This window comes from Phoenix dactylifera, chromosome 2 (assembly GCF_051530095.1).
Source record: "Phoenix dactylifera cultivar Ajwa chromosome 2, Ajwa_hap1_PhDact_Kaust_v1.1, whole genome shotgun sequence".
NCBI classification, from domain to species: Eukaryota; Viridiplantae; Streptophyta; class Magnoliopsida; order Arecales; family Arecaceae; genus Phoenix; species Phoenix dactylifera.
The window spans coordinates 54,831,530-54,845,001 of NC_143191.1; the positions used below are offsets into that span (position 1 = coordinate 54,831,530).

The 13,472-nt window shown below is 41.4% G+C and overlaps 2 protein-coding genes and 1 pseudogene across 4 annotated transcripts in view; all 3 read left to right on the forward strand.

The window, feature by feature from the left end:
- LOC120110146 (putative disease resistance protein RGA3) overlaps window positions 1-13,472 on the forward strand; it is a 43,743-nt gene that overhangs the window by 8,756 nt on the left and 21,515 nt on the right. The gene's annotated exons all lie outside the window — the stretch shown is intronic.
- LOC149768417 (putative disease resistance protein RGA3) lies at window positions 48-4,254 on the forward strand (annotated as a pseudogene). The gene is made up of 3 exons (XR_016399604.1): window positions 48-3,431; window positions 3,540-3,615; window positions 3,784-4,254. The product of XR_016399604.1 is annotated as a putative disease resistance protein RGA3 (transcript).
- On the forward strand, window positions 5,954-10,704 carry LOC120104715 (binding partner of ACD11 1-like). The gene is made up of 5 exons (XM_089928471.1): window positions 5,954-6,022; window positions 9,577-9,680; window positions 9,762-9,837; window positions 9,989-10,072; window positions 10,597-10,704. Exons 1-5 carry the CDS (start codon window positions 5,954-5,956, stop codon window positions 10,702-10,704), a joined length of 441 nt encoding a protein of 146 aa, XP_089784597.1.

Below are 13,472 nucleotides of genomic sequence, written 5' to 3' on the forward strand. Positions count from 1 at the left end.
TTTTTTTTTTTTTTTTAATAGGGAATGGCATCTTTTTTTTTTTTTTTTTTTTTTTTGGCAAGGAATGGTATCTTTTTTTTGGACGAGTGGAAGGATATTAGCGGTCATTAAATAGTTGTCTTTGTGGAGAGTGAAAGGAGTACCCTACCATTTCCGGCTCTCCATCCTCCCATTATCTTGCACTTGGAGAAACAAAAGATGGCCATGATCGCGGATGCCTTCGTCTCCAAATTGTGTGAGATGTTATTAATCTATGCAAAAGAAGAGGCTGCCAAGATCTTGGGTGTGCCCAACGAAATCAGGAAGCTCCATAGGAGGCTGGAGAGGATACATGACGTTCTTGCTGATGCAGAGGATAAACGCTTTGGGAACCAGTCCATCAACCGTTGGCTCAACGAGCTGCGAGATCTTATGTACGATGCAGACGACATCATTGATGAATGTCGGATCGAGGGTGAGAAGCTTCTCAGCTCAAACCCACCCGCATCTCGTTGTGCTGAGTTGGTACATTGTTGCTACCCTCCTATTGCTTGCTTGTACAAAATTAGTTTCCGTTGTAAGATTGGCAAAAGAATTAGAGATCTCAACCTTAGGCTTGATGAACTTGCCAAGGACAAAGCCGACCTCCATCTTACACCTGCTCCTCGTGAGGACCGCTATAAGAGTAGTATTAGTCCCAAGACATCTCCAGTGCTTGTTGAGCTTGATCTTGTGGGAGAGAAAATTGAGGATGATACAAGGAGGTTGGTGGACATGTTGACAAAAGAAAATAAGAAAAAAATCCCAGTCTTTGCTATTGTTGGCATGGGTGGGATAGGCAAAACTACTCTTGCTCAGAAAATTTACAATAATAAGAACCTTCGAGACAACTTCATCCAAAAGTCACAGATTTGGTTATGCGTGTCCCAAGATTTCTCCGAGTCCGATTTACTAAGATCCATCATACAGCAAGTTGGAGGTGATCCTGGACAGGCTAAGGAGAAGGAAGTGCTTGAACCCAAGCTTAGCGAATTACTTAGGAACAAAAAATTCTTTGCAGTCTTGGATGATGTTTGGGATGCACGGGTGTGGGATGAGCTATTGAGAAAGCCCTTACAGAGTGGTTCGGCAGATAGTAGAATTTTAATAACAACTAGAAGCATAAACATTGCTAAACAGATGGGTGCAATAGACATTCACATGGTGGATAAGTTGTCTCGAGAGGATGGTTGGTCATTAATTTGCAAGATGGTGTTTGATGAAGGTGAGGAAGGAGATAGAGATGCGTTGAGGGATGTCGGGATGAGAATTGTAGAGAAATGTGATGGCCTTCCACTTGCTCTTCGGACCGTTGGAGGGGTTCTTCGAACTAAGGAGAAAAGGCAATCGGAATGGAAAAAGGTCCTTTCTAGTCCGGCATGGTCTTTTACAGAGCTTCCAAAAGGGGTGATGGGCGCGTTATATCTAAGCTATCAGGATCTACCACCTCCTCTCAAGCAGTGCTTCACTTGCCTTTCATTATTTCCTGAGGACTGCCAAATTCATAGAATTGGCTTTGGCAATACATGTATTGCAGAGGGCTTTGTAACATCTGAAGATGATACGCCCTTGGAAGATGTGGCGGAAGGATATTGGAAGGAGTTGGTGCAAAGGAACCTCCTACAGCCAGATCCTATATTTTATAATCAAAGTGTTTGTAGGATGCATGATCTCCTGCGATCTCTAGCTCAGCATATAGCAGGGGATGAGTGCTTCGTCGGAGATGCACGAGCATTTGAAAACAAGATCACGTCCTCCTCCTACTCATCATCATCATCGATAAGATTACGCCGTTTATCAATTGTAGATGGAAAATTAGAAACCATACCGGACTTTATAATGGAACAGACATCCTTGAGGAACCTGTCATTCTTGAATACCCCACTTATTCGTGGTCTTTCAGAAGATCTCTTCAAAAAGCTGCGGAGTTTAAGGGTCCTGAACTTAAGTGAAACTGCCATTGCCAGTCTCCCAACTTCCTTGGGAGATCTTGTGCATCTTAGACGTCTTGATCTCAGTGCGACTCCAATAAGAGAGATACCAGAGAGCATAGGGAATCTTCGATATCTCCAATTCCTTGTCCTCGAAGGTTGCAAATATTTGCATCGCCTCCCTAGTGGTGTCGTGTGCTTAATCAATCTAAGGGGTCTATACGTCCGGGATGCACCACTTGATGGTTTGCCTGTGGGAATAGGGAGACTGAAACAACTAAATATACTAACGGGATTTGTGGGGAGTGGTGGCAGGGAGCAGGAGCACATGAGACATCAACGCGAGAGGTTCTGCACCTTGGAGGAGTTGAAATCTCTCTTCCAACTCCGGTGTTTGACAATACAACACTTGGAGAGGGTATCAAATAGGGCTGAAGCAAGAGCCGCCGCACTCGGAGACAAGTCCCATCTCACAGTTCTATATCTGCAATGCACAGTACCGAGCAGCTCTTCTGATGTGCAGCAGCCTCGTGCAAATGATTACGAGGAGGAAGATATATATCAAAAGAATAGGGGAGGTCTTTGAGGAGCTCTGCCCACCGCCATGCCTTGAACTGCTTGAAATCAATGGCTACTTCGGCCGTGAGTTTCCCAGCTGGATGATGACACCCTCCTCGTCATCGCTCCGCAACCTGCGAAGGCTGAGTCTGATGAATTGTGCTCTATGCCATCAACTTCCATCCTTAGGAGTGCTGCCACAACTAGATTCCCTCTGGATTGTGAGTGCTTCTGGAGTCACGAGCATCGGGCCTGAATTCTTGTTGCTGGCAAATGGCAGTGCTGGTGCAGGAGGGCGGAATGGAAGAATAACATACTCTTTCTTTTCCTCCTACTTTGCCAAACTGGAGGAGCTTACATTTATAGACATGCCTAATTGGGAAGAATGGTGGTGGCGGTGGGAGGAGGAGGACAACCAAACAACATCGTTGCTACCTTCTCTCAAGTTATTGAGGATTTATATCTGTCCGAAGTTGAGGTCTCTTCCGGAGAGCATCCTCTGTCATGCCAGTGCCTTGAAGAAGTTTCATATTGATGGTGCCCACAGCCTAATAGAAATACAAAATATCTCCTCTCTTACAGAGTTGATCTTGGCCCACAACTCAAGTTTGGAGAGAGTGTCCAACTTTCCTGTACTCAAACACTTAGACGTTGAGGATTGTAAGGAATTGAAGGTTGTGGAGGGTGTGGATGCCGTGGAGCACATACAGCTCGATGATCGAGAAGTAGAGTCTCTCCCAGAGTGGTTGGCGGGTGCTGGTGAAGAACAATCGCGCTTCCCTTCCCTTCACAAGTTGACTCTTAAAAATAAAATCTGTCGCCGAGAGCTGCCCGATTGGCCTTTGATCCGATGATACAACACCAATCTCATGTTGAAGCAATTAGCAAGTATGGGCCAACGACAATCAATTGTACAAGCAAAAGGTCAGAAATGGTTCTCACCACTGTGTTTCCTTTCAATCCTCTTTCTGTAGTTATGAATGGAAGATAATTGGCAAAAAGGCCCATCAATTTATTCTTCATATTTTGCAGCTGCTACAGCAAGCCAGGGATGGATGTTATACAACTCGGCAACTGTTTGATATTCTGCATCATTCTCGTCCTTTCAGTTACATATCCTGACCTGATTGCTTATTTTTTTCTAATACCTAATCCTCTTCGCATGTCTATCTGACAACAGTTTTTTTCTTCTTTTCTTTTTTTTTCTTGGCCACCTTCTTTTATTGAATACATGGAATCCTTGTGTATATTGCATGATCTTTAGCTTTTTGTGCAGGACTTCGACCCAGGGACTACAGCAAGAAAGAAAAAAAGTCTGTCAGGCCCCAGATGATATGCAAAGAAATTCCTTACATTGCATTAGTAGCTTTCCTTCTAGCAGTCTTGTTACAAGCAACTACCCATCTATGGTGCTAATCCCGGAAACCACCGGTTGCTAACATTGCATTAATGGACAATTATGAGTTGAGATTTCTCGATGGCACTACTTAGTAAAATCAAGATTTTAATCTTGTGCAGAGAAAGGATCGATGACCGCAAGATGATGGTGTTTCCAACTTCATTCTTTCACCTGCTTAGGCAATGGTGTTCTCAACTTTCATTATTGTAACAGCAAAATTCTCCCAATTCCTTCAAGCATTGCAAAGACTTTTCTAAAGCAAATTAGTACTCGAAAACATGAGATCATGCTTGTCTACGTAACAAAAATGTGATAGAGAAAACATGCATATTGTATGTCTATGATCTATTGAAAAAGTTCTTTTGATGCATCTATCAATGTGACCATATGAAAACTGTTAGACCCAATAATTGGGCTGTAATTCATTTGATGATGATGCTATTTTTATGATGGATTCTGTGCCTAGCAATACCAAATTCGGCGGATTAGGCCAAGTTGAATATAGTCTCGAGTTTACTCTAAGTACTATAATCCATGCTTAATCCAGCCCATACCCAATTCGACATTTTGTGGCCCAAAATAATCCCCCGCTGGATCGGTTCCAGGAGGACCCTTGTGACTGCAAGATAACAACGTCCATCCTACATCAGTTCAAAAAATAAGGGCTCTCAAGCCCATCCAAACCACCCATCCTACATGCATCTATTATCATCTTTGTTTCATGTCTCTTCTTTTGCATTAATTTTGTGCTATGGAAGGCGTGATTCAACATATCGATCGGTTCATTTCTTCTATTTTAAATGTTTTTGCCACAGCAGGTACGATACTTGGTTCTTTGTGTAAGAGCCCAATGGATTGTTTCATTTTTTCTGTTCTAGTGGTAATTAGACCAGCTAACATAGCGTTCCCACAATCAAACATTTTTTTATGCTACTAGAATGTCTTATTTTTATTTCAGTAAACTAGAAAGCTAAGACTAATGTGAGAACTTGGAAGGGAGATGGAACCAACAGCTTAGGAGTCCATCCTCGTGATGACCGCTATCAGAGTGGAATAAGCCGCAAGACATCTCCTGCATGGGTGGGATCTTCCTCAGAAGATTTACAATAATAGGAAAATTGTGGATGGAAAATTGGAAACAGTGCCGGACTCATTGGTGGAAGAGAGATCCTTGAGGAACCTGTCATTCTTCCGTACCCCACTTATACACGATCTTCCAGAAGATCTCCTCAAAAAGCTGAGGAGTTTAAGGGTCCTAAATTTAAGTGAAATAGCCATTAACAGTCTACCAAATTTCTTGGGAGATCTTGTGCACCTAAGACGTCTTGATCTCTGTGAGACTCCAGAGAGTATAGGGAATCTTAGAAATCTCCAATTTTTGATACTCAAGAATTGTAAATATTTGCACATGAGCCTCCCTAGCGGTGTCCTTGGGTTAATCAGCCCAACGGTTCTGGATGTCAATGATGCACCAATTGATGTTATGCCAATAGGAATAGGGAGACTGCAGCAACTAAATACACTAGTGGGATTTGTGGTAAATGCTAGCGAGGGCTGCAGATCTGGAGTAGGATGGTTCACCTTGAAAGAGTTGAAATGCCTCGCCCCCTCTGCTATCTTAGCATATACAAGTTGGAGAGAGTATCGAACAGGGTTGAAGCAAAAGCTGCTGCACTTCAAGCCAAGCCCCATCTCACAGTTCTATTTCTGCATTGCACTCTACCGATCGAGTAGCTCTTCTGATGTGCAGCAGCCTCGTTTAAATAATTAGGAGAAAGATGTCAAGAGAATAGGGGAGGTCTTCGAGGAGCTCCGCCCATCGCCATGCCTCGAAATGCTTCAAATTGATGGCTACTGTGGCCGTAAGCTTCCTAGCTGGATGATGATACCCTCATCATCTCTCCTCAACCTGCGAAGGCGGGATCAGAGAATTGTGCTGTATGCGAGCAACTTCCATCCTTGAGAATGCTGCCACAACTAGATTTCCTCCAGATTTTAGGTGCTTCTGCAGTCACGAGCATCGGACCTGAATTCTACTTGCTGGCAGATGGAAGTGCTGGCGCAGGAGGGCGGAATGAAAGATGTCCAACCAATGTCGTTGCTACCTTCTCTTAAGGTATTGATCATTAATAGATGTCCGAAGTTGAGGTCTCTTCCAGAGAGCCTCCTCTATCATGCCACTGCCCTGAAGAGATTACAAATAAGAAGCGCCCATAGCCTCAGAGAGAGACAAAACATCCGTTCTCTTACAGAATTGATCTTGGTGGACAACTTAAGTTTGGAGAGAGTGTCCAGCTTTCCTACACTCAAACTCCTACACGTTTATGCTTGTGAGGAGTTGATGTACGTGGAGGATGTGGATGCTGTGGAGCACATAGAGCTCGATGATCGAGAAGCTGAAGAATCTCTCCCAGAGTGGTTAGTAGGTGCCGACGAAGAGCGACCATGCTTCCCTTCCCTCCACAAGTTGACTCTCCCCAACAAAATCTATCACCGAGGGCTGCCTGATTGGCCTCTGAGCTGATGACACATCTTGAAGCAAGCAAGAGATGTGGATACTTGCCAACTCCGTGATACTCTTCAGGTACGTATTCTGATTAGATTACTAATGACCTTGCCTCCAAGACAGGCTATCTGTTACCAGTTTCTTGTTCATTTTCTTTTCTTGGCTGCCTTCTATGTGATTTTAATTTTCTTCTTTTCTTTCTCACTCCAAAAGAAATCTTCTTTTCTTTGTCAAAAAGACCGATATCCCCGTACAGGATTGGGACCTTCAACTTCGAAACCAATATCTCAACAAGAACAAGCAACGTCTGTGAGATGCAAAAACCAATTTGAAAGGTAAATTCGCTACAACACCCACAATTATTGAAAATATAAGGGGAAAAAACAGCTGTTTTAGTTGCTTGGGAAAGGAAAAGTTGGTGATAATTTATTCTCAAAATTAAAAGTTGGTGATAATCCTCATGCTCTTTGCTGCTATGATATGGCTATGTATGCTGGAAAGAGAGGAACACTAGAATTTTTCTTAACAAGCAAGGTTCGATTGCTTTATGGCCAGCCCTGTGTTATCAGAGACAGATGCTGTAACAAGGTTAATTAAGATGGTCCCTGCGCTACTAGCGGATGATTAGAAGTCTTATAATGTCAACAGAGCACCCTTCTTTTCAAGGAGAGTCCCACATTAAGTGGCCTGCCTGTGCAGCACACTGTCAACCTGTTGCTCCAAAGTCGGAATGTTTCATATAACCTGCTGGAAAAATGGCTGAAACTCTGATGTCTTACAGCCATCACCTTTTTCAGGTGCTGTTTTCTACCTACTGTCTTCTTAAATCAATCTAATTATTTCCTCTAATCTCATTGTATGATCAAAATGTTTCTCTGTTGCTGTCTTTGTTTCAACTTATGTTCTTTGGTGCTCTGTTGGAAAATATATAGATGCCCCAAGTTGAAAGGTAATTAGATCTTAATCAAAACCTTATGCGCAAATAGGACTATAGTTGCTTGCAACAAAGTACTATAGACTGTTTAATTTATAATACCAGCAGCCTGAGTGAACATCCTCAAGGAAGAGTAAAATATAACAAACACTACCAGAAAACACACGTATAGTGACGGAAAATTAGTGACGGCCCATTATCAGTCACTATTTGTGACGGATTAGTGACAGACAGAAATTTGGTCACCGTGGCGTGAACTTAGTGACAGATTAGTGGCCGACCGGTCACAAAATACGCGGATAGGGTAGGCGCCAAAACGTAGTGACCACCGTAGTGACGGAATATCTGTCACAAAACTGGTAACCGAAATTGCAACGAGACAGTGACAAATTCACCCGTCACAAAAATCGTAACCCAAATGTTTATAAATTTCTAAAAGATTATTTTTGATAGCGACGGATTATTGACAGAAATTTCCGTCACCAAATTTAATTTCTAATTCCAAAAATATTAAAAATAATATTTTTGAGTAATTATAAATAAAAAAGAAAAAAAGATAAAAGAAGGAAATCTAAAATGAACTAAGTGTGCCGCGCTTAATTTCTAATTCCCCCCCAAACCCGCCCGCCCGCCCGGCGCCAACACCAAAATTCTAATCCCCCTAAACCCTAGCCCCTACAACCACCCCTCAACCCCCCCCCACACCACACCCACACCCCCCCCCCCCCCGGGAGATCCCTAACCCCTCCTCCTCCCCCCCCCAACCCAAATCCAACAAATCCCTAACCGGAAGGCCGTCCACGGCAGGGATGACCATCCGGATTTCCTAACCCCTTCTCCTCCTCCCTACGCCGACGAGAGCTACCTGATCTCCTTCGAGTCTCCTCGAATATGAATTCCCGCTTCGAGAGCTCACGTCCGAGGCCAGCATCGCGGGATTTCGTTCTGTATCTCTCGTGAAATGCTCGAGATCGGGGCGGTCTTTCTGATAAGATCTCTTCGCCTCAGATTTTTGATGAAATGCTTGTAATATTGCTTGAGGTACCCGTGCTTGTCCCTTTGTTACTATTTTTATATTTTTTTTGGGTGATTTCGGTGTCTGGTTCATATAAAATGGTGGAACGTAAGCTTAATTTATTGGGTTTTTTTTTCTTGTGATGCGATTTGTGGATATACAGCAGAGATTTGGATGATTCTGTGGTTTTTGATGTAATGGGGTAATTTTTTGGTTGAAGAAAAAGGTCTCCGCCGCTTCCAGGAGGCTGCAATTTGTGGATATACAGCAGAGATTTTTGTTTAGTGCTATAGTTCATTTTTTTTTTTGGTTGAGACGGCCTCCGCCGTTCCCAGGAGGCTGAGGGATCGAGCTCCGGGTCGTCTTCATTTTCGTCTGCGAAACATTTCTCTAAGAAAATTTCATAGTGCATTTCCTTATCTGACTATTTATCCAATAGAGGAAGTGCTTGTAATCATTTTGAACCTTTATGTATTTAGTATCCTTTCTACTACAAAATTTCATTTCTCTGTCGTAAATGAGCTTGAAAATTTGCATGGACGATCAGCTCAATTAGTCATCTAGATCAGGTAGAGCTGGAACATGCCTTGAAAATTTCCCCCCTTCTTTCCATGAGAAGCACCTAATGGAGCATGTTATTGCAGGTCCCTTTGGACCAGGGCTATTTGAGGATGAGAGTGGATCCTCAGTTGACTGTTACATCAAATTAGACTATCGATGTTTCAGATGTGAGAGATTTTTTTTTTTTTAACAATCTAATTTACTGATGTTAGTGAAAATAGTGCATAATGTCTCAGCTAACTGCTGCTAGATAGTCCATGTAGATCCATCTCTTGTTCCTCAACAAAGCATGGTTATTCAAATTGGCGCCAACGAGTAGGATCTTTTAGTAAGAAGGATATTGTGTCCTTTTTTACTGAAATTTGTATTTGATCTAACATTATATCTATTAGTTCCCTATGACTTCCCATCACTGTTTTAATAATTTTCTCCAAGAAAGCTCATTTTCAATAGTTTTTAATTTACCTTTTTGTGTCACTGACACATATAATTTGCCTTTGATAGGATTCCTATGGCACAACCATTCATGGCATGTGCACTTCAATGTGTGCTAAGTTAATTGGTTGTGAGATAAATCAAATTGGTTGTGAGATAAATCAATTGCGTGGTGGATAACTGCAGCGTTCATGAAATAGTCCTTGTCTCCTGTTGCAGGTAAGAACAGTGAAAGTCAGCAACATTTCCCTGGCTGCATCAGAAAGGGACATTAAGGAATTCTTTTCCTTCTCAGGGGACATTCAATATATTAAATTACGGAGGTCATTGTCCTTCTAATTATGTCTTATGCATTTCTCTTGTGGGAAATCATTATCAAAATCATGTTGTTTTCACTTCGGCAGCGAATCTGAAAGGTCTCAGATTGCTTATGTCACTTTCAAGGAGTCACAGGGAGCAGACACAACAATGCTTCTCTCAGTGAGTTAAATTTTAATAATGCAAATTACTCGCTAACATGTTCCAATCTCATGAAAAGAAATTTTACAAATAACCTTCATGTCCTTCATGTTTTTCTAATGTACAATCTGGAAGATTTTGGGTGCACCATTTCAGTTCTTTATGGATGCAGGGAGCAACTATAGCTGATCTTTGTGTCGGCATTACGCCAGTTGAGGATTACCAGCTTCCTCCTGAAGCTTACAAAGAGATACCGGTAAATCTGACTCCCTGATATTTGTGCAGATTATGCTCTCAGGTTTCTGCATGACATGAAAGCCATATTGTGACTTTTTGCTTTTAATTTTGTATACGTGGTGGTTTTCTCCTTGAAAAAAGAATGAATGAAAAAACAAAGCCGCGTGGGCCACGTTCATTAGCATTTCATCATTCGATTGTTACTTTATAATTGTACCAGTAGGTTGTGGTGATAATTTTCAAAAACAAAAGTTCCGAACTGGTGGACCAAAATTTTTCCAGTGTCTTTCATTTTTGGGATTATAGGTCTTGCTTGCATGTTATGTTTCAACAAGAAGGAACATGTCAGAGATAACGACCTTTTATATATTACTGTCTTAGGGATTGGGAACCATTTAGTGAGATTATCAGGCTTGTAATTGTTGGTTCTTTTGTTTTGTTTTGTTTTTCCAGTTCCAGTTTTGTAATTTCAACCTACTTATATTAATTCAAAAGGTTTCACTGTTTTTGTCTTCCCATCTTCTTTTTTTTCTGGTGCTGCAGAAGGAAGGGAAGCTCTCGTCAACTGAGTCTGCAGTGAGGAAGGCAGAGGATGCTAGCCAAGGGTTTTGTCCTGAGCAAGGATGCCTTCAAGAGAGCCAGGTCCTTTGACGAACGGCACCATTTTATGTCCGGCGCCTCAGCTATGGCTTTAGTCCCCTGGAGGATCTCAATGGAATTATTGGGCAATCATCATCCTCTTCTACCTCTACAAGTCAAGCTCCAGAGCTGTACACGCGTGAAGACCTTCTAGGTATTTTTGAACACTAAAAGAAAAAATGGCAAGAGGAGGTTCTTCAAAAGATGAGAGAAGAGATTGGCTTTGGACCATGGCATGCATATCGGGGGGTAATGGTGATTCTGGTTCTGCTGATCATGCTTTATTATAATTGTTTTTGCCTTAGATGATAGGTCTTTGCATTCCTAGGAGGAATGAAATCTCTGTTATGACATACTTTTTGTACTTTGATTTTGATGGATTTAGGACATGTTGATGCCTATTTTGAATGACATATTAAAAAACTTTTGCGTAATGTTGAATGCCTTTGCTATTAATGATATTATTATTATTATGAGCCAATCAATGTACCAAATGTACCAGGTTATTGGAATGTCATCAGTGACTAAATTTAGTTACTGAATTGTTTACCAAGTATTGTGACGAGCAGCCATAAACTTAGTGACAGAATTTTGGTTACTAAAAATTGATTTTGCTCAGTGAGTTGTGACAACTTAGTGACGGTAACCTTGTCACTAGATTAGTGACGAAATTAATAACAAATTTAGTGACAAAATTTGTGACCATGTCTGTGACGACTAAATTTGTCATTGAATGTTGGGACAGATCAGTGACCAAATTTGTGACCGAATTCTGTGACAAAATTAGTGACCAAGTTACCTTCGTCACTAACTCAATAACTGGTTAGTGACAAAAATACATAATTTTTTAAATATTTAATTTTTGGATTTGTAATGGTTTAGTGACGGTGATTCTGTCACGGAGTTTAGTGACGGGAATCGCCGCCGTCACTGAAAATTTAGTGACGCGTGTTTTTGTAACCAATTCAGTGACGAAAGCTCCGGTCACAAATTCCGTATTAGTGACCGGAAACATGATATAGTGACGGAAATTTCTATTTACATGTATACCCTCATAAAACTCTGTTATTGCACAAATACCCCTAATATAACTGTTGTTTTAACGGTGTTAAGAAAAATCGTATTTATATTAATTAAAAATAAAATAAAAATTTAAAATTATGCTATTGTCTTTGTCTTTTTTCTCGCGATCGCGATCCTTTATAAATGTTTCTGTTTGCACGTCTACCTATTAAGGGTATATTAGTTATGTTAATTTGGAACCGTTATTTTTTAACGACATTAGATGACATGAGTACATATGCAAAAACAAGAATAAAAAAAGAGTAGAATAGGAAAACAAGTGTTTTAAGAGGGTATACATGTAAATATCAATTTTAAAAGAATATTCATGCAAAATTCGATATATAGGAGGGTATTCATATAAAAAATCCTAATTTTTAACCCTAGTGACCAAAGTTATAACACCTAGATCAATATTTATAATTTTTATAACTTCCTGTCCCTACTAGCTATTTTCTCTAATTTCAAAATATACCTCTTTCCACTTAATTTCCTCTCTCTCTTCTATATCTTCTTCAACCTCCCCATGCGAAGCCATCTGTCATACCTACCGCAAAATAAAAAATGCAAATAAAAAAAAAATACATCATCCCTCCAAGTTCCTATACAAGGGTATATCATCCGTCTGTTTTCTCCCGCAAAGACACCTTTTCCGACCTATTTTTAATTTTTTCTCTGCCTTTGCTGTTCCTTTTTGTTTACAAACCAATGGACTGATAACTTAACGGGTCCAGGCTATCACTTTCAATTCTAACCATGAGACTATCTGTGCCAGTTCCATTGCTGTACGGTTCCAAATTCAAATCAGGAGAACTTAGCTGTGCATGTAGACGATCGATGTGTCAATAGAATAATGGATAGATATTTGATTATAAAGGGCATAGGGTCTTAGGACCACCGGTAAGGCCGAGTTCAGCGGTTCTCGTCACATTTCTTCTTAGTGAGAGAAAAGGAATTGAAATAGAAAGTGATGAGGCCGAGGGTAAGCGACTGCTTCTCCTTAAGAGTATTGTCCGCTTTGGAGGAATTTCATAGTCTCTTCCCCACGCACGGTTTTACCCCACAAAAGGCGCCTCTGAAGAGAAAACGGTAACCCCCCTCCATTTAAGGAACATACCTCTTAGCTATTTAGTCGATGTGGGACTAAGTTCGGACCCTTTATTCCCACAACATAGCCCCCAAGCAGAGGAGTCTGTGCCGGGGTCAAGGCTCTCAATGAAAGTACTATTGATGAGGCCGAGGGTATCCTCCGAGCCCCAGAGCTCAGTCCCCACTGGGCTCAGACAACGAAAGAACTGCTTCTCCTCAGAGGTATTATCCGCTTGGGGGGTTTCATATATAGTCTCTTCTCCACGCATGGTTTTGTCCCACAAAAGACGCCTCTCAAGAGAAAGGGGTAGCCCCCCTCTATTTAAGGAACAGACCTCTCCGCTATCTAATCGATGTAGGACTAAGTTCGGACCCTTTATTCCCACAACAGGAAAAAATGCTTTGCTGAAGTAAAATTGAGAGGAGGTGAACATATAATAGCTTGCTTACTATTGCCGCCAAAATGTGGCTTGATGGAGACAGATGAACTAGCGCACGGCAATTTCGTCTGCTTGATTAGTCTTCTCAGATGATCTGCTCGAACAGGAAGGCCGACTCGAGGTAAAAATCCGACTTGCAAAAAGAAAGCAGAAAATCCACCTCTCCCATCACCATCGTCACCCTCTCCA